We start from the raw sequence: 22,656 nt of genomic DNA, 5'->3' as shown, positions 1-22,656 counted from the left end.
TTGAATACTGACACTTTGGGTTGGTGGCCAACCCAAAGTGTCAGTATTCGACAAGTTTGGAACGAGACCAAACAATCAACTAACTCATAAATGAGACATTTAAACCCACAATTCAGCATAAAATAATACAGACAGTAATTATAATTCCATGTATTCCTAGTGTTGACCACTGCTCTACTGTCCTCCCCACAATATCTCCAATTCCTAGAAGAAACAAACCCTCATACAGAACCCTGATGATAAACCGTCCTGCGTAATGAGGTGCAGAACCACAGTGGGCAAATCCTTGCTCAATCTCAGACCCCAGTTATGGCCATATGGAAAGCATTGAAGTTCCTGCACAATCATCTTGTCCAAACAAACAGCTGAAGGGAGATCATTTTGACAAAAGGGGCATTGAGTAGACCCTACAACTTCATACCCTATCACCAGCTTCCCAGGGATGGAGCAGAGTTCAAAACAAACGCAGCCCCAAGCGAACAACAGCTACAGATGGATATCCATCAAATTTTACTGCTGTAAGAACAGCTCTGGTCCCCCGACTGGCCACTTGAAAGCCAGAGCGGTCTCTCCACGCTGGGACACAGTGTGTTGCTGAGGCTTATTTACTTTAATATGGGACGAACGGCTGCCAACAACAACAAGAGGGATAGGGAGAAAGTATTCTGGTCTCACTGGGTTTGGCGGGATAAAAAGACAGAGTCGCATCTGGTGGTCAGAGACTTGGTTCTGGCAGTGATGTGAAATCTGATTAAGAGAGAAAAGAAGGCAGAGCGACACTGAGTGGTGTCTCTGTAGAGCTTTTCCACCAGTCAACCAAGGACGAAGGAAGAAAGTGTAGACTAGAAAGGGGAGGCTAATTTAAAGGAATAGTTTGACATTTATGGGAAATACACCTATTTTCTTTTATTCAGAGATTTAGATGAGAAAATAGATTCCACTTTCATAAAAGTCCATTAAATCTAAGGTTGCAGCCAGCATCTAGCTAGTTAGCTTAGCTTATCATAGTGACAACAGGAAGTCATAATCCCAGCTAAAGAAATAGACACTAAACTGCCCTTAAAAAGAAAAAATGCTGTTTGGATGGTGGTAAATGGTTCTTTTTTAAGCACAAAAACAAGCTGGTTAGTGCCATGGAAGATGGGAAACATTTCTGTTTGGGTTAAGTTAATACTTCATTTACTTAACAGGGATATTAATCGTGGTTACATGGTTATAATAAAAAGCACTTGGTTAAAGTTGACATTCAGTTGGAAACAGTTAACAAACAGCAATCTCTTTTGTTAAAGTTCAACATTCAACATTTGACGTCTCCCTCTGGTGACCTTAGTAGCTCTATAAGAAGGTCATCTGACTTCCTCTCTTGCTCCCAACAGACATGAGTCAAAATTACTCGGCCGCTCAAGGGCTTCATCACTATAACAACAAGTTCAGCAATGTTGTTTTTGGGGCATTTCGTGGCAAAAAATTACAATGTTACAATTATACAATTATGTATTCTATGAATTTCATATCAACAAGATTCGATTACCAACATTGAACAATAGGTAAACCTTAGTAACAGAAACAAGGGTAACATCTCCAGGCAGGCTTTAAAACGAGGACACTCCTCTGTTGACCACATGGGGCTTTCACAGACCCACAGCCGAGGTGAACCCCAGACAAACAATGGGTTGAGCCTCGCAGTGCGCTGGCAGGCAGAGCCAAGCATGAAATGAGCTTTGCCCCTCACAGAGTCAGACTGGGACCGTGATGAGAGGGATGAGGTGAATCTCTTCCTCCAATGTCATCTGTTGTCTATAAATCCACAGCTTGAGAGCAGCCAGGGAATGTGTGAATGTGGAGTTAAAATGCGATTTGGAGGGACATATGACTGTCCAGGACCAAGGGGGAAAAAAATCAGAAATCTAGTTTAGAAAGGCCTAGGATAAAAAGAAAGAAAAACTGTTGTTAATCAGAGAGGTAACCACAAGGTTAATCATAGAAAAGAGTGATTTCGCTTTGATATTGAATTACATTTTTTTTTTTTGTGTGTGGTCTGCTAGCTGTAGTCCCCAACTGAAATCTGGATAAGATGTTGATTGTTTTAAGCAAGGCAGGATGACAAAGAAATTGAAATGTTGGGGTGTTAAAAAAAGTCAACTTGTCATCATTAATGACCACTTCTTGCTTCCTTAACGGCAGAGCCTCTGAATTGTTCCATCAGACACACTCTCCAAAGCTACCAAGCAGCTGAACAATAAGAGAGAAGCTGAGAATTTTTTGATAACAGCCAAGTTAACTGATCTACATTGGTCAAAATGTAAAACTCAAGCTCTTATGGCTGGACTGAGGGGCTATCATCACCTCTCACGGTTTTTATCTGAACTTGAATTGCCCTCCGTGTTCAAAAATGACACTCTTTGTATTAGCTGATCCCCCCTCCTTCAGACTGTTTCCAATTATTCCTGAACCCGGACTCTTCCACTAGACAAAAGGGCGGTAGTAAATGCGTTGAGAGATTCACGGCGTCTCTCTGGAGAGCATTTCATTTCTCGGGCTGTGATGAGCTCCTTTGTTCTCACTTTAACTCTCAGCATCACATAATTGGCCACCATCTGGGGCTCTCATTCCTATTGTCCTCCTCCATCTCCTTCTCCTCTGTGTCTCTCCAACTGGGCTCTCCACATGTGCTGCATATGCACGTTCATGGTAGGAAGTCATACATCTGTTGTTAATCCTTAACACTTCCCTGAAACATTATGTAACGTTATAATGAGGACCAATTACAAAGCCATCTTGCCCTCAACATCTCCGAGGTCTGCTGGAGATAAATGTGTTAGTATTTTCTGAGAAAAATACATTGGAGGGATAAATGGGAGGGCGAGGGAAAGAGAGACAGAGAGATGTGAAGGAGGTCACACACACAGTTCCTCTGGCCTTTAAATGGCCTTTTTATATTCCCACTTTATTCTTTCACCGGGTCCCCAGTCATCTAACAGCTACAGCGACGCTTTTCTACTTTGCTCTTCCCACGCAGTTCACAGTTCACTCTTTATCCTTTGCAGATTCAAAAGGCTGTCCAACGCCTCCGACTTGTAGCTAGTCCAGCAGCTCGGATTTTAACCAGTTCTGGCATTTGTTTACTCAAATGGTTAGATTGTGAATTTAGTAGGATTCTGTTCATCATTTTTCAAAGCTACATTCATACCATTGCATAAGCAGTTTGGATCTAGGGAAGGCAGAAATAGTCCAGACTGAAATATCTCAACAAACATCGAATGGATGGCCACGAAATTTAGTACAAAGGTCCTTGAATGCCTATTCTCCTCTTGTGCCACCATGAGGTTGGTAGAATGAGGTGACAGTTCTCCATTTAGTAAATGCCTTTAAAACTACTGGATCTATTGTCATGAAATTTGCTTTAGACATTCATGGCTGCCTCAAGTTAAATTCTAATAACTTTGCCATTTTTCATTGTGTCCCATAATTTCCTCTGGGTGAACTGATGGAGCTAGAAGCACAAGTCCAAGGGTCACCAAATCTTGCTACTATTAGATACACCAATTTTTTGGCCCATTCCAATTTACGAGTTTTTAAAAGTGTCACCTGCTGATTCCGATTTTTGTTGATTCTTTCTTTCTTTCTTTCTTTCTTCTAAGAACTATAATTTATAGCAAACACTTTTGTAACCTTTCCTTAATGGAACATTTAAGTGTAGGTTCATGATATAACACTGACTCTCAAATAACTAATAAATAAAAACTTGGGCAGGTTGGGGGCTTTTCCTATTCCACTCACAAAGCGAAAAAATGCGGGTATCTACACGTTTGCATGATCTGAGAGTGCATGTAGTTATTTAGGGCATGCATATCCCAAGTGGCAGGAAGTGGATGTTTTAAGTGGGAACAAAGGCTGTCTAAGTGAGGGCTGTGACGGAGGAGCTTCTTTGTAGGAAGATGACAAGGAAAGACTAAAAATCCATCAAAACGCTGCTATCAGCTCCACTGATCAAGGATCGTCTGATGAGGAAGTCGGCTTAATTGGGACTCATCAATAAAAAAGCACCATATGCTCAAGTCTCATTAAAAACCATAGAGAGAAAAAAACACAACTATAGGGTACATAAAGAATAAGTGAGTTTAGGGGGAAAAGATCAATGAGGGCTTGGATGAGCTTTGTTGTTGAATGAACGTACACACTCCATCCATCTACGACCCCCACCCCAGCTAAACACACACAAACAAACACCTCATCAGACAAAGGAGATGCAAACTAATAAACACCAGGTAATGTAGCAGGCTAAAGTTATTGATATCATTTACAATGCATTAGCCCAGCATCCATTTGTGTTTATACAAGGTTTATCTCCAGGGGGGCTGAACACACACAGCAGCGTCTCATCTGTTAATGTGACAGCTCTGTGTGTGTGTGTGTGTGTGTGGCCGCAGGGGGTGTGTAGGGTGGAAACATGACAGATCACAGCCCTAAATGACAGCCAGCAGAAACAAAATAGATGCCTCCATATATTAGACACTAATTCATATTAATACCTACACACTGAAGCATGAACACACACATTCTCTCTCTCTCTCACACACACACACACACACTCATTAAAATCGCTAAGCTCCATGTGCAAACCAAATACTACATGAAATACCATGGCGTTGCATGCCCCAGAGGCAAGACTTTCTTTAACAGAAATTACAAAGAAAAAAACAGTCTCTTGTGAATCTTACCATCAGTTTCCATGGAAAGCAAAGGAAAAAAAACTGTTTTGTTCCCCATCAGTGTTAATTCTGTGCTCGACTGAAACAGTTTTATTTAAGATGACTATAAAATACAAGAATCAAAAAAAATTTGGTGCAAACTTCCCCACCTCACTGGTTTTGAATTTAAAATTCAATTAAAATTGCCTGATCATACATACTTTTTATATTACCGACTGGACTCAACAGGCTATATTTGATTCTCATGACCGCCTGATGTCGGCATGATGTTTGAGAGATTAGATCAGAACTTGAGGCGCGCACTTTTCCGCACTGGCTCACGAGCTTCACCACCAATTCTCCAGATGGCCAGCCTGCCATTAGCTCAAACAACGGCACTTTCACCAATAAACCCTTCACATAGCATATAAATGTCAAACTTTGCATCTAATGCTGCACATAGTGGGAAGCGATCTGGCTCTTAAGTGGGAATGAGAGTGCAGATAGATGCTCGCCCTAAAACTTTACAACCCCTCTGCACCTGTAGTTTTATAGTAACGCCGGCTAATGCGTGCACCCCAGTCCAGCTCCTCTGCTAAGAGCTACCAGGAATTAACAGATTCATCGCCCCTTTCTCCATTTCGCGGCCAATGCCCAACATTTCTGGCTCCCATCATCTCCGGGAAGCCGTTCAAAATGATCAGATTACGGCTCATGGAGGGCTGTGCTCAACCTGGAATACAAACCAATAAAAACAACCCCCAGCGTTGTGCAGAGGGAGGTGTGCAAGTGTTGGGAAGAGAAGGGGAAGAAAGGGTTGAGAGGTTGAGGTGGTGTCCCTTTGCTGGGGGCATTACTGGAGATGTTATGAGACTCATGACGCATAATAGGATCATCAGATGCGACAGAACAGGACACTGCAAAGAACATTTAGTTCCTCAGTGAGATAAGCAGCACCGTGGGGACAACAATCAGTGTAGCATGTGGTGTTGGCTGTGATATCACAAGTGAAGTGGTATCTATGTTTCTGAGACAGGAGTTTTCAAACTCTGACACTGACTGACTCTGACAGCCTCTCACAAAACTGAGTCAACAACACTCCCCCAACACCCCCTAATTATTCTTTGCCTTCCTTCGATATAGTCCATAATCATTCTTTAAATCTTGAAACCACCATGGCAGTAAATTGGGATACTTTGTTGGGGATGGGAAATGTAGACAGGAAGAATTATCTCATCATGGAATCAAATTGTTACCTGCGAGCTATACCTTGAGCACCTTTGGCACAGTTAAAAGTATGCTGAATTCGCTTTTAGAAGATCCTGTATCACTGGGTTACTTATATACTGAAGAAAACTTAAAAAAAAAAAAAACATTATTACAAATACGTAGATATAAGAAAGGTTTTTTTTTTACTACGATTTCTAAGCAGAACTATGGACATTTCTTTAAGATGGACATAGGTGAAATGATCCTTGAGCAGTAAGTCACACTGAATCAAACAGTATCTGTATCATGTCTGTGTGAGCATGCATTTAGATGCAAATTGTTGCAATCAGGCACTAAGGGGTTCTGAAGTATCTTAATTGGCTCCATGAGCTGTGTGTCACAGCCTCTTCTGAAGCTCCAGCTGTTGAACATGTTGATAAGATGGCCATACTTCAATAACTAACTTCCTGTTGTTCTTAGAACATCAGCATGCATCTGTCTCTCTCTGTTTGCACTTTTATAACCTCTGCTCCAAGGAAACAACTTCGATGTCAATCTAGAGCAATTAGTACTTAAAGTGAAATCCCACTTTCTCTTTCAAACTAGTCTTCAACAGTGCAACAGACTAAACGACTGAAGGGGCTGGTGGGTGTATGAAAGACAACACACTCTGCCTCTGATAAGACGGGATATAAAAACTGTGAGAGGTGAGCCCAGGGGAGGCTGAGATGGGTTATCAGATGAAAGTGCTGCTGAAGCCAAGTGATATGATGTGTTCCTGCTACACAGAGCACTGGGGCTGTTAACCTAAACAGTTACATAACTGGTCCTCTGAAGACAAGTATTGCAAGCTTCAGCCGACACATAAGGGCCATTGGGAAGAACTCATGAGGCAAACCAGAAGACTGTTTTCTCTTTCCATTCGTAACCAGCTCAGAACTCGGTGTCCCTTCGTAGCAACTCTGAACACACTGCTGGCAACCAGAGACCTGTGAAGCATCACACCGGCAATTAAATGTTATCAGAAATCAACAACGATTGTAATTAAAAAACTACCATCAAATGTAGTGTCAGACACAATAAAAAGTTTTAGATTGTAATTGAGCTCACACCATGTATACAAAAGTTTGTTTAGCCAGAGGACAACAAGTGGTCACAACACCATCAGCGACAACACGCCAAAGAAATCACACACTGGAAGCTTCTCTTTAACTGGCAACTTTGGTAGCTGATACGGATCAATTTTGCAAATTACTTGCTTGGAGACATTTAAGAATCCATTTATATCATCAGTTTGAGAGACGGGGGAAAGTAACCTCTGACATTGTTGCCATTTAATGGAGGATTAGAAACGTGACCTCAGAGATCAAAGGTTATCTGCTCAGGGGATGAAGGGCTGGAATTAAATGGTGGTATTTCCTCCTGTGGACAAGCAACTCAATCATGCTAACATGGGTGTGCCACTCACGGACATCACAAACAATACACCTCCTGCACAAAAAGGCATATCACAGAATAATGCACCCAATATCCTGCAGGTTTCCTTGGAGACTATCAAAATAAAATCTCTGGCCAGAATCATAACATCTTCTGATGACTGAGGCGATCAACTTTCTCATCGGTAACAAAGTGAAGTAACAGCAGTGGGTAAAAAAAGAAAACTTCCAGCCCAATATGCCCATGTACGGTCAGTCAGTATTTCACGAGCTTGTTAAATAAATCAGAGGGTCTCCAGAGAGGAAAGGAAAACACTGAAGGCTCCTTCTAAGCTCAGCCTCACCAGGAAAGCAAACAGCTCGGGTCCAAGTGACAGTCTCTTTAGGTATGCACTCTGGACTGTGGAGCAGACGTCCCTCCAGCTTATTCTTAAAAATGTACAGCTACACCAAATCCATAGAACATTAGATAACGCTGTAGAACGGTGTGACATCAGTTCCACCAGTTTCATTACCACAACCCTGGACTAGCATTGCCTTTGATCACTGACATTGTATTGGAGGCCTACAGCTGACCATTTTCCTTATTGAATCATCTGTTGATTTTTTTCTTAATGTATCGATTAACTGTTATACTTCTACATTGTCAGTAAATAGTGAAAAATGTCTATTATAGTTTCCCACAACATCTGTGTAGTTCCTTTAAATGTCTTCAACCACATTCCAATAATGTAAGACATTTGGTTTACAGACATTTATGACAAAGAAAAGCATAAAACCTATCCGTTTAAAAATATGGAACCAACTAAAATTTGTGACAAAGTTTTTGCTTTAAAAATGATTAAATTTTCAAAATAGGTGGTAATTTTATTACAATGAATTGACAAATTAATTCATCAGCTCTATGCAGTTGATACAATCAAACAAAAATCATCCACTTCTTTCTCCACTAACTACACTCCCCTAACAACCCTCTCTACAGTACACACACTCGCCCACCATTCCCACCCTCTCAGACTCTGGGATAGAACATGCCATTCTCCCTCTCCAGTTCTATCCCCATATCTATTTTCTTCTTCTCACGGTGAGCCAGCAAACATGTGGTGTTTTTATTTGTGTTTTTTTTGGGGGACTGTTGGCTGGAAGTGGATGTTCCCAGCAACAGCAGCACGAGCAGCATTAGTCTCTCTGACTGGTAGCCATACCAGAAAGGGCGGGTTTTACTGTCATGTGAGATACAGTGCTGAACCATTGATGAACCACTGCACCTTGGGATGGGATGGTCCTCTTTAACTAAGAAAAGAGAAGTATATGGTATTCATCTGTCTGGTTCTGCTTGAAATCTGAGGTTAAACCAATAACAAACCTGTTTAAAGAAAGGACAAACTTACCAACATACTAATGGATAACTAAAAAAGTACTTTGTTTCTGCATGCACACACCAACCTTGAAACAAATGCGCACACATACATACATGCATGTGCAAAATTATGTTTTTAATCCTCTCACAGGTCAGCTAATCTGACTCCTGACCCAATTAACCCAAATACGCAGGCAATGGTAAGGTTTAATTATTTTCAGAAATGAAAACGACTGATGTATATCCATAGATTGATATCATCTCCACACAGAAGATGTTTCTATTAATTATTTTAGAAACATCCAATGTCATAAAAAAGTAAATCCAATGCCACATTAAGATGTATTAAGTATTTCTGTGTGCTGCATACTGACTCGTATTTCCATATGCTCATCAGAGCAAGTCAAAGGCAACAATCAAGGACGCAAACCATCAAACTGAAAGATGAAAGCATGGAAAGTGACAGTGACAAAGAGAGATGCTGCAACAAATATGTCGTGGGAGTTTTCTTCCATTCATAGTCTGTTTGACAGATAGGCAACAGGAACTTGGTTCTGCAGAGAACCAACCAACTCACTCAAGATGAACATAAGATTCACAAGTCATCTCTCTATAAAAGCAAGGAATCTCTGTCTGTCTGTCTGTGTTTGCCTCAGATATCTCTGCGGATCAGGATCAGACTGACCTGAGAGTTTCAACATGGCTGCTGCGTGGTTCAAGGGTGTGCAATGTTGCATTTGTTTGTACTACAATGATACCGTTAATAATTTATTTCAGAAATGTTTTACGAATTCCGCTAGCATTGCTAACCGTAGCCACCATAGTCACGTGCGCACCAGAGCCAATCACTGCAGAGACCACCGCCACCCCCCACCTTAAGAAGCAAGCGGATTTATACCTGCAGCGGCGCGAGCTGGACCGGGATTTTGCCGGTGGTTCGGTCCCGTTCTGTCTATCTAAACTGACTGTTGTGGATTAATGGGACTAAACGAGTCCGGACAGAGTCTGTTCGGGTCTGAGGAGATCCGGAGACGCGCGGACAACAAAGTGGAATCGGAATCTGTAGATGTTTGTGTGTAGCTAGCTGCTAGCTGCTAGCCGCTAGCCGACCCACCTCCCGAGGCGACGGACCGGACGCACCGGCACGTCCAAAACCGGACTTAGGACTTCGGGTAAATAATGTCCGCCACGCTTTTTCGCGAACATTGCCGTCACATTTGCTTTGTGTCTGGTGCAGGAAGAAATGGTAAAAACGGGCTTTTGTCACGAAAGTGTCCGCAAGCAGCAAGTTTGGTTGTTGAGGAACAGGAAGTTGTGTGAGGGACAGAGGCAGTGATACAGACAGCGACAGAGATGGCGAGTTTTTAGAGTTGAGAGATTTGTGACATATAGCGTGTTTGGAGTGTATAGTTAGTGTGTAATGTAGTGTTTGGTGTGGTGTGTTTAGTGTGTAGTGTAGTCGTTTTTTGTGTTGTGAGTCAAAACGAAGAGGAGACGGCTGAATGTGGAGCAGGCAGGAATGAGCTGAGCCTGAGGCATTGCCTGCATTTAAATGTAAATAGTTAGCCTACATATAACTTTGTAAATTTTAAAAAAAGTATGCACAAATTTAGCAAACAACAATTTATATTTGCATTATAACTAATGCAATTGGTCTAAAAATCTACATTTTTCCTACTCTGATTTTATGTTATTTTGCGATTCTAGGTCCATAGTGTTAATATTATATGTCAAAATGAAAAAATAACTATACAGTCACACATGTGAGGTTGTGCTGAAAATAATGACACCAAACAAGACAAGGTATTGTTTTTAAGGTGAAATATAAAAGTATAATCAAAAGTAGTCAAAAACAGTCAATTATATCCCTGACGTCCCACCTTCAAACACAACCTCATTTGGCCATCCATGAAAAAGCTACTGAACCTCCCACTTTTCTATAGGAATACATGCTTCCCACGGGCAATGCACTAGTTTCTGAGATGCATCCTTTCCTCTAAAATGCTACGTTGTGTGACTGATTCATGTCTGCCCCACTTTCTCTCAATGTGAGACAGGAGATTTGTATTCCCAGTGCAACTTGTCACTGAAACTGCTTTTACCTGCGACTCCAAACGTCATTCTAGCAGCAAAAAACAAATCTTTAATGATTGACATGATTTATATTTTCTGTTAAGTTCGGAGAGTTAAAAAGTATCAGAAGGTGGTTCAAAAATAACCTGCTTCAAGCTCACCTCTGGCACTGACACATGCATCACTTGAAGAAGACAAGAGGACATTAACTGATGATGAGAGCTACCAAAACCCTCAGAGTCTACCTGAATTCATAAGGAGAAGCTCTATCGATTAACGAGGAGGAAAGTACAACTGCAGCACTTGGACTGAATTGCAGTGAAAATGACAGGAGTCAAGCTTCACTTGACTGAACAGAGTTTCCGGAGTTCTGGAAAATTAGAAATCTGACTCCCCTCTCTGCAAAAACCTAAGGCCGCAGAGTGGAGGACAACGTTTTGTTTTGATACCAAGAAACCACAGATTCCACTGTGCAGGCAGGATCGAGTTAACAAGATTGAAAGAGATTTTTATGGGAATGTTTCTCACAACACGACAGGGGAAATCCCCCTCTAATAAACTCTGTCAGACGATTAATGCAACCAGCATCATTAGAGGCCACCACGACAAAACCACTACGCTGTGCATAGGGGCTAGACAGCCAATTAAAATGAGTCACATGTTGGGAAATGTCCCCAAGAGGACACAGACAGTCTCTCTTTGTGTATTCTTGCTTTCTGTAACAGCCTGTCAGCAGTCGTCCTCTTACCTGGACTTGCCCTTTTCCCATGATCTTGTCCACAATCTCGTTGTCGTCCTTGTTGAGCATGCTTTTGTCGTAGCACTTCTCGTAGCACAGGATCCGAAGGTACTGGGAGCCCTCCAACTCTATCTCAAATTCCTGTTAAATGATGGAAAAAGGATGATTCAATATTTGAAATTGCAGAGACAAAAAAGGAGAGATGTGCACTAAAGGAAAGATGTCTTGGTGACTGACTTCGTTCCACTGTGGCTCTGTGGTGTCCCTGAAGACGCGGGTCTTGGCCTTGCTGACAAAGTATCCATATGAGTCCACTTCAAGGGTGCAGTATAGATCTAGGAGAGAACACAGGACAGATCCATCAAGAAAACTGGAGCCTTGAAAAGCACTGAATAAACAATTAGCTTTCTTGTCTAATTGTGTTTCGGTGGCGTATATTGTGTAATCCTAAAGTTACATGTCTCTGCTAATCCCAATTTTAAAATTTTGTAGGAACAGAGTGGCCATTAAATAGTTATAAAAGCCATTAAAAGGATTTTTAGTGGGTAATGATGTCATTGTATAGAGGAAATTATGTCTTCTCATTAAAGGTAAGCGTAATCACAGGCCATTGATATTTCTTCATTTAGTTTCTTTACACTGAAGTCAGGTTATAATATTGCATAATGCTCATGTAGGACTGCAACTAACACTTTTCTCACATCTTCTTTTATCATAAATAATCTGCAGATTTATTTCTCAATTCATAAATCATTGGTATGGTCTATTAAATGTCAGATAATAGCATAATAATGTCCACAATCCATAGAGAGGTCTTCAAATATCTTAAAAGAGGATAACCAATGATTTTTTAAAAATCTTTTATCTTAAAAAAATACTTTGGTTACTACAAAATAGATGGTGATTGATTTTTTAACTAGCTGATGAGTCGACTAATATTAATAATAGTCTCATCATCAGTTTACTATCTAGAGCAAGGATTTGCACTATTGGATGTTGTATATTTGTATGTTTTTGTATGTGTATATACCTTTATGTAGTTTTTCTGTTCTTTAAGAGAAGCCAAATGAACATTTTCACTGGGGTGGACAATAAATCTAATCTAATCTAATTTAATCTAATGTGCAAACTTTTTCTTGGAGGGCTAAAACTGAATCTTAATGGTGGGTCAAAGGCCAAAAGCGAACACCTTGTATTATAAAAGTATGGAATTGTTTTGTTAACATGGTACTAGGATCCCAAGTTTTGTTAACTGACTGACCTGCACAAAGTTTCGTTCTGCATTCGGATTATGAAAGATAATCAATAATTTTAGTTGCAGTTTAAAACTGCATAAACAACCATTTATATATTTCTTAACAATCATTTTTATCATTTTTTAAATGAAAACATCAGGTACAAACAATTCCTCAGTCAAAAGTGTTTAAGGTTTATACAATGACAACAAGTGACTGTCTTATTTTGGTACCAGATTATAATAAATGCGCACTTAAAAGATTTCTAAAAAAGGTAACCTTCCATTAAAGTCAAACAGTCCTTCAAACTGTCAATATGCTTTAGTTCGTCAGCTGACAAGACATCAATCTTCTGCCTGTGTACACACTCAGGACCAGCCACATCCTCAGATCTTTACATCCTCATACCACAGTCATCGCTCCCCTGGGATCAGCTAACACTCAGTTCCTACACAGAGCAATTAAATCTGTTAATGTGTTTCTTTAAACGCTGCCGTAGAAGTTCCTGCAGACCTTGCTACCGCCTGTCTGTAAAGTGTCTATAGTATGTTCCCGCAGCCTGGACCTAGTCCCTGGGGTTAATCTGACAGCATGATAGATGGATTGTACTGCTTGACCTTTCACCGAGAACATCACTGAGATTGGGCAAGGGTGACAGAGACATGAGTCTTATATACATATGAGGCAGACACACTAGCAGAATGACAGAGAAGATGTTTACATTGCAACATCAAACACACCAGCTCAACCTGAGGCTTGGTTTATGGAGAGATGCCAAACTATGCCCGACCGGAGCAAACATTCACATATGTAGTCATACAACTATCCCTAACAGGGCTATACAGTATACTGGAATGTCATTCCATCTGGTTTCATTCCGTCTTTGTTTGTTTTCTCAGCATCCTGAATGGCTCGGGCATAATTACTCCCAATGAGGAAGAGATTAGTGGCCGTAGTATGAGGGAAGTTCGGTGGAGGGGAATTCAGTGTGACCATCTGGAGGATATTTATGAAATGAAGCAGTTATCGTACACTTCCGCTACATACAGGAGGCATAACAGCTCATGTCCCCCACCTCTGGTTCGACATCTGACTTCCCAAAAATACACAAACTACCTGTCAGAGTCTGCTTCTGTGAAAGGATGGAAAGCCATTCAGCTGGTGTATACTCGTGCACACAGCTGCAATTCGGTTTCAAAAAGTAGCGAGGGCATTTGTTTGAGATTTTACTGTGATTTAAACTTCTTTTTCATCTAGCCGCAGAGAAGAGCAGTGTCTTCGTATTCCTGAGCAGCTCCCAGAATTTTTTTTCTGGAATCTGATTTCCTCTCCATCTGAAATGGGTTTGTGTGCCCAGACCTAAAATTCAAACAAGGCCAGAGAGAGCTTATTTAGAGAGGTCTCTTTGTGTCTTCGCACTGGATCCAGAAGGAGCTATATGAGAAGTAGGACGAACTAAAAAAAGGCCTGGAACTCCATGATTTTTTATTTTCCTGGCAGGTCACCATCAGGCTCCAACTATGAGGGGGATACACTGGTCAGCATGGGGTCTCTGACCTCTAAATGCAGGAGTTAATAGATGTCATCCTTTTCCATCTCAATCAACTGGGGCCTGCAGCCCTTGTGGTGTGAGTGCGTTCTTATACAGGGGGCTAGTCTTTGCCCTAGGCTGTGTCGAATGCCGGGTCAAACTGCGGGTTCACAGAATTAGGAGACACGTGATAATCAGTTAAACTAATCAGTGTCTCCACCGCTTCAAGTCGCCGCCGACAGAATGGCTAACTGTCTATATGTTTAGCTGGAGGGCCTCAGGAGAAAATATTCTGCTAAAAGAACCAGATGAGGAGGGAACAGGGCATAATTAAATTGTTTTCATAGAATCCAGAAGGAGAAAACTAATAAAAGCATGGTGAGCAATGAATGGGAATGCATGCAGCCATGACTGGATTAGATTACACGTAGAAAAAGCGTCATGAGAACATGTGAACACTGCAGGGTTTTTGGGAACAGTAGTGGGTGATGAAAACTTTGATTCTGATTTAAGCATTGGACTGTTAGAACTACCAAAATACATCTGTTACATAACTTTACTTTGTCTTGAAGCTACTGTTCTTTTATTCCATTATTGATAATCTACATTAAATATAAATTCAACTGAAATCTATTTAAATGTTGCTGAAAAATGGAAAAGATTACTGTAGCTGTGCTCACTTAAAACAGCTTTGTGATTTCTTTCAGCTTGCACAACTGTTGGGGCTTGTCAGCATCAAGTTGCAGCAGGTGTTTTACACATAGGGGGGAAGTATTCACTACTCACTTGTTGGTATTGTTGTCAAGAAATACGTTTTTGATACTCAAAACGGTTTCAATACTCAATTTCTGCAGTATCGATACACCAGTATCAGCTGCGCTTTCTCGCTATCTCTTCTCTCCGACTGTGAGTTGACACACATTTTGAAAGGGCTGATCTAAAGAGGAAAAATACCAAATGTTTCTAACAAAAAATAAAGTGTGATGGTTAATCTTTACAGTCAGTCTGCCATTTGCTGCTGCTAGCCAAGAAAAGAAACGTTTGACAATCTAAAATTTCACACCCTCAATGTTATGTCATTGTTTCCCCATGGTATCAAAAGAGGTATTGAATGAGGATCTTTCAAGGTAGTGTTTCTATTCCAGTATTGCGACAAAACAACTTTTTGAGTCTCACATCCCCGAAAATAAGTCGAGAACAAAGTGAACGTGTTTTGCACCTCTCTACTAGGTCATGTTTTCCAATCATTTTTTTCTCTGCAAGAGTTTTTGGGAAATGCTCGAGTCTCAGCTCCCTCCTCTGTGACCCAGTTTGACTACTTTGCCCTGGGCTGAATTTAAAGCCCTTTCCCACTGGGGGTATCATTGTGACATAAATAAAACAGCTCCAATAAGATATTCTAGTGCATTTTTTTTGTCATTTTTCAATCAAAGACGGAGCAAAAAGAGGCGATGACTACACGTCTACTCACCAATCTGAATCACTGAATAATGGCTGTTATGTCATTTATTATATGATAATGACCATGTGCATTAAAAGATTGCACATACTGCACACTATTATGTAAAAGTGCAAAAAACTGTGTGAAGATCCTTACACATGGCCTGCAGGGAAAGTCAACACAATGACAAATGACTTAAGCGGAGACAGTGAAGGAGACATCAACAGTGCAAATAAAACCACATCCAAGCTCTAACACACACACACACACAAACACACACATACACAAAAACACACACACACACACACACACACACACACAATCTACAGAAAAAGTCACATTTGATGCCATCATTAAGCTACATCTGGAGGAAATGGTGCACATTTTCTAATTTGTGGTATTGGAGGGAATCAGAAGAAACAGGATTTTGAACACAATGTCTCCCATCAACTCTATGATCTCTGAGCTGTTTGAGAAAATGTTTGCTGCCAACACTGGAAAGGTTTCACAATCAGGATTCTACAGGAATGTTAAAAAATACAACAACCATAACACACTGCTGACACAAACTGGCACACATTTATTACCTTAAAAGTCAGTTAATCCAATGCAAAATAAATAACCTTTACAAAATACAATGTTTGATCTTGATGTGTGCATTTAGGTCTGAAGTGAACTGAGTTTAAAATAATTACATATAAAATAAAGTACATTAAACCATAAGTTGCACGGCTTGAAGTTATTTATCATGGAAACAGGAGTGTATTAATTTGATGTAATTGCGTCAATAAACGTTTTACACTTCATATCAAATGGTTTATTGACTATGAATAGCCGTAGTGGTAAATAGAACTCATTTCAGCATCAAGGGCGCAGCCAGTGTACTCCCACATATGAACAATCAACCACCCACACACGCACACAAATACAGCAGTTTTCTAACCTAAAAACACAGGTGTTCAGCAGCAGCGGTGTGGTTCTGTGGGTGCAGCTGGTGACACTTTAGCACAGAAAGTTCTGAACACAGCTTGATAAAAAAAAAAGAAAAGCTGAACTGTTTAACTGTGTTGTGTAAACTGAACTGAGACATACAATACAGAATACAATTAATTCTGCACTAACTATCCACTATCGTTTTTTTTACGTCTCGCTCGGATTTAGGGCTGCATCTTCCCATTATCTTCATTGTCAAACATTCTGCTGATTATTTTCCTGATTATTTGAGAAGTTGATTTGTCTATAAAATGGCCAAAAAATGGTGGAAAATAACAACCGGTGTATCCCAAAGCAAAAAAAGAAGTCTTCAAATGTCTTATTGTGCCGACAACCAAAATATATTCAGTTTACCGTCATAAAGGAGAAAATAAACCAGAAAACATTCACCTTTAAGTTGCTGAAATCAGAGAATTTACTCAAACCAATAATCAATAAAATAGTTGTCAAGTAGCTTAATAGTTGACTTACTAACAGATATAGCTTAGCAGCTCTAATGGGCTGATAATCAAACTTATGGTCTTTGGTATGAGTGCCTCCTTCTTGTCTTTTTGCTGGATCCAGTAAAGAGGAGGGTTTGTTTGTTTTCTTCACCTGGCACTAGTGGGTGGCATGGGCGATCCGAGTACTTACAAAAGAAAAAGTGCAAAAAAGGCTCTGAACCTTTGCAAACTCAGCATAAACAACCCAAGGGATGTGTGTAAATGCTATTTCAGATTTTCAGTGTTGAGTAAACAACATTTACAGTTTGTGCAATCACTCTCCATAACAAGCCTGATAATTACATTGAGCTAACTTCTGACCCCATTTAGAGGAATACTTTATTCTATTTTGATAAAACAATTACACCAGCTACAAAGCCTCTTTGTACATTAATCAGTGTATGTCACAGTAATTCATTTGAGGGATAAATGCCACTGTAATGGCCATTATCATCACCAGCATAGTGACCCTTAACAACAACACAACATCTACCCCACACTACCTCCATTGCTTGCATGCCCCACCCTGACTCTATACGCTTCACTGGATACACTTACAGCAAATGGTATCCGTGAAACTGCCCAACTTCTCTCTACATACACACACACACACACACACACTTTCTTTTTTTAAACCCCTCAGCTCACCGTACTCCACCGAGGATCAAACAGGCTTTCAGAGGAGAGAGCTTTCCAATCCATTACCCGGGAAATTCTAGCGAGCCAGCTTCCACGTTCTAAAGGCTGTCATGGTAACTGAGGAAATCATATTGCTTCATCTCTGTGTCTTTTCCAGATTTTTGATATTTGAACTGGTGATTGTGCAAGAGGGCACAAAGTGTACCGCGGCACCAGCTGTCCAGTATGGACACAGCCCTGCCAACATCACGCTCGAGTTCACTGATTATAAACACACACACAGCTGTATCTGCGCACATTATTATACAAAGGAACATTTGTGTACGGTAGGCAATAAATCAGAGACAACTGGCAGTAAGTTTGCCAGCAGTTCACTCTCAAAATTGTCCCTGTCTGCTGTGCACAATCTTTCGCTTTTGTTTTTTTATGCAAGTTCTTTTGTGTCATATTTGATGTCTTCTAAATAAAAACAACCACAAAAATTCCACTGTGGCTTCCACTTCTCCTCTGAATCTATTTCTCCCTGTGCTGTCCTCTATGCTCTTATCCTCCATCAGTCCATCTGGCCATCTCCGTATTGGGCCACGCCATGATTGAAACTGCATGTGCAGACTGCAGTGATTGACTGGATCATGTGTTTCGCTGGCAGACGCCTCTGTGCACAACAACTATGTGTGAGGGGATGCTGAGGCAGAGCAAAAAAAAAAATTACAGAAAAAAATGCTGTTTCTGTCCAACTTACTTGCTGACTCCTTGAATCCTTTGGCAGAGTGGACGATCACATGCAGAAAGCCGTACAGGCCAGGAGTCTCCTCATCTGGAAAACAAGCGCACAGCGCAATTAGTCCCGTTCCAAGCGTAAATATGGTGACGTATTGTATTTAAAAAACATTCAGAATGGTTTGTGTAAATAAAACAATGCAAAGACAAACAGTCATTGTGAATTATGACTTGTAAGCCACTCCTGCACATTGCATCTCCATAACAACAATCATGAGGATACCGTAAGAGATAGATTTACAGACAGAAACCGAAAAAAATCCCCCTCTGAGTGCTACTGTATCTGATGAAGGGATTCATACACCTAGAAAATGTGTTATATATATATCTATCTAATTACTTCAAGACATTGGACATCATGCAAAAACAGGTTTCTTCTGCACGTACAAGCGATTCAGGAACTTGTAGCAATTATTCTTCTCTTTAGTTAAAACAAACTTCACAAGAAGTACGAGTCAAATAATGATGATGGACTAACTTCATTTGGAGTTTGACTTGTTTAATCAATATTCTGTTGACCGCGTTATCATCATTATGGGACATTTGTAGAAAATCTTCTCACTCCAACAATAGCCTCTTGCTCTTTATGCAGGCCCTGGTCCAGTATCCTCCTCTGTTGCATCTGACAGTATAACACCTCCAACTTTAGGCTATAATATTCTCTTTGATGATATCTCCATGACTGTCACATCCCTTTTACCATGTCTTACATTAGTCACATGTAATTTTGCTTCTAAAATGTGTTTTTCAGTTTCTATCTTCAAACCAAACCACTTCATTTTCATTTATAACACAGCTACGCTTGGGACTGGTTATTGGCATCTGTACTATTGATCTACAGTGTCAATAAACCTCCAACACAAAAACATCCACTTACCGCCACAATAGATTTTTTTACAGTCTCAAATACACTGCAGTCAACATGTATGTATCGTTATTCACTGTCGCTGCTGAGGCCAATATATATTCTGCTCCTTGTTCATAATGTGTCAATGTAAATCCTGCACGCTGTACATAATATATATAGATATGTATACATACAGATCATGGACATAATCCATCAACACCATGTATGCATATTTATCAAATACTCATCTTTGCACTACTTGTGCTGTTTACAACACAAGAGCAATTTACTTGCATTCAGCCATTTATGGTGTTGTGCCCCTAACACACTGCATACACAACTACTTTCTTTCCTCATGCTATTGTACAGTACAGTTCTGACCATTTACTAACCATTCTTTATCTTATTGGTTAAGTTTTTTATTTTTGTCCTCGTTCTTAGCTATGTATCTATTTCTGTGTAATACAGAAAGATTAATATAAATACCTTGTATATGTACGCATATTTGGCCAATGAAGCTGATTCGAACTCTGATGCGAATTGTTTTGTGTCCTCCAATGCGACTTGTGAAACTAAAGGTTTCTGTCTGCTGATTTATCGAAAGCAGAAAGACTTTTTAACCATCTGGTAACATTTTTGTACATGAAACCTGACCACAAACTCAGCAGAACAGACAACTCTATGGAGCTATGTGGCCTTTATTTCCCAAAATGAACAAGTGAACAAGTTGCATTTATGAGGGATTGAGGACATGCAGCTGATGATTTGATTAATCATCAATCACGATTTAGGAGCATAAAAAATGGAATTATAAACAATGTCTAACTCTTTTTTCCTGAATGTCTGGATCCATTTAAAAAATCTTTAAATGGGCTAATCAAAATTTTTAATCGGGAAGAATGCGTGCTTTTCATCCATTTCAGGTTGGGTGGTCCAAACTGCGGATAAAACTCATTACTAAAACCACTCCTATAACTGTTCTCACCCATTGCAACATCCAGGCACCAAGTTATGTTTGAGAAAAGACACTTTTTGGCCAAAACTTGAACACAAATACAGTCGAAATGGCTGAAGAAAATAATTTTCACTTAGTTTCCTACAATAAGTTAACTGTTATTACAACCTTTTGTAGGATAAGTATCAGACCACACATCAACAAGCAGTCTTCTGCCATAACAACTGAGCTGGCGGACGAGTGGAGGGTCATGGGTGGACGTTTGTATGATGGCCTGATATACCCCCCACCCCGCCAACACACACACATAAAGGGGATACACTCTTGCTTAGGTTGAGGCCTGTGAAGCCTGGCTGTTTCCTGGAAAATAAACTATGATGGAGGGCTGCAGGGCTGTTTGGAGCTCCACTGTAGGCGGCTTAGAGGAGAGCAGTCAACCCCACAGGGGTTGAATGTGAGGGTGTGTGTTGTATATAAGTGAGAGTTTCACACAGGGAGAGTTCAAGGGTTCAGCTTCGAGGTGGCCTATGCGCTGCTTTTAGAACTAAAACTGAGGTCTATTTTCTTAAATAATAATCCAACTGCTACAATAAACTGTGGAAATCCATTAACTTATGTTTGGTAATTTTTAAGTATCCTATCAAAAGGTGTCAAATAAAAGTGTGAGCATTTAAGGCTCTCTGCAATATCATCCATCCTCTTAGTTATGAGAAACATTCCGTCACCAGCTGGTCTCCATTTAAACCCTACTTTGCTCCCTGCATCGCATGTCATCGAGGTGTGTCTGCGTATATGTCGTTGTGTGATTATGATGTGGGGCCCGAGCTCTGTTTTAACACACAGGGATATTACCTCTCTGTAAAAAAGATGTAATTTCAAACAAAACTTAAGCACAATGAAGGACATGTTTCAGAGCACAAAGTTGAGGGTTTCATCAAATCAGCCGAGCAATGTAAGTAGCAAGGCAAGTAAAAACCTCCGCCAAAGCAGTTAATGTTATTATCCAAACTACTTAAAAAAGGAGCTGCAGTGAGTGAGTCAGTACATGCTGAGACTACACAATGCAAATCAAATAAATTCTGCTATTATTAAAAATGGAAAAGGAAGTCAGATCAGATCTAATTTGGAGCAAATCAAAGGATAAAAAGGAATATCATATTGTTTTCACAGCTAAAACTCTAAATGCCCTGAACAGTGAATTAAAATTTGAAGGAGACACTGGCATATACTTGATTATCACCATCCCATGATGACTTTCAAGCAAAAAAAAAAAAAAAATCAATCTAAGGGACTTACTGGATGGGAACTATAAATCTGGAGCATGTTCAACATTTCAACTTCCAAAAAGAAATGTCATATATATATATATATACATACAGTATTTAATTACTTATCCTTGAGGTGAAGAACACAAGCTTTCTAGCACCATTTGCTGTAAAAATGTAACATAATCTGTCTCAACCCAATTTGGGAGGGCGTTTGCAATATTTGACGTGTTGCCTAAGCAAACTTTGTTCACATTGTCACGTTAGAAACACAGCTTTGGGGCAGCTAAGGCTCAGGGGGTAGAGCGGGTCATCCACTAATCCGAAGGTCAGTGGTTGGATCCCTCTGGCTGCACTTTGAAGTATTCTTGGATAAGATACATAACTAAACCCCAAAAAGCTTTTGATGGTTGTCTGTGTTTAGCCTTTGCCATTGTCTCAATACCTTTATCATGTCATAATGCATAATATAAAATGGCTGAATCTGCCCTTCTTCGCATTGCAATTACTGTGATGTCAATATTGATATCGATATATCCTGTCTCAGTCCTTACTTAGAAATCTACACATGACCAAACTGGCAATTGATATTGAAACATGCTGTCTTGTACCTGGACTTGATGTGTTTTATGTTTATAGTTTGTTTTGGATAACTGAAGTAGGAACTGGATAATTAGCATGAGCACAAAAGGAAAAGAAGCACCCATCTCTGTAAAATAAAATAAAAAGTCACAGAAAATATACTTCACTGTTCAGCTGCTGGCAACTGACATCTGAAAAGGCTCAGAGCACAGAGCAATACTGGCTTCTTTTTTCCCTTGATGTACACCAGAATGCAAAATAAAAAGCAAGATATTCCGAGATCTCCACTTTAAACGTATCGAATGTCAAAATAATGGTTGACTTGCAGAGAGATGCCATTGTATAAGAAGAAAACCTTTTGTCTGTATGATGCCAAAAAGAATTAAAAAAGAATGCCT

The 22,656-nt window shown here is 40.1% G+C and overlaps 1 protein-coding gene across 6 annotated transcripts in view; it reads right to left on the bottom strand.

Moving 5' to 3' along the window:
• Positions 1–22,656, bottom strand: part of abr (ABR activator of RhoGEF and GTPase) — a 143,148-nt gene that overhangs the window by 30,689 nt on the left and 89,803 nt on the right. For all 6 annotated transcript variants that reach the window (XM_030437416.1, XM_030437413.1, XM_030437414.1 and 3 more), the window contains 3 exons: positions 18,572–18,646; positions 11,746–11,843; positions 11,518–11,649 (listed from right to left, as the gene is read on the bottom strand). In XM_030437416.1, the coding sequence (XP_030293276.1) occupies positions 11,518–11,649; positions 11,746–11,843; positions 18,572–18,646 (305 nt within the window). The remainder of the gene's footprint in view (positions 1–11,517; positions 11,650–11,745; positions 11,844–18,571; positions 18,647–22,656) is intronic.

This window comes from Sparus aurata, chromosome 13, assembly GCF_900880675.1.
Source record: "Sparus aurata chromosome 13, fSpaAur1.1, whole genome shotgun sequence".
NCBI classification, from domain to species: Eukaryota; Metazoa; Chordata; class Actinopteri; order Spariformes; family Sparidae; genus Sparus; species Sparus aurata.
Note: the sequence above shows the minus strand (reverse complement) of the source record. Positions and strands in the feature narration are given on the sequence as shown.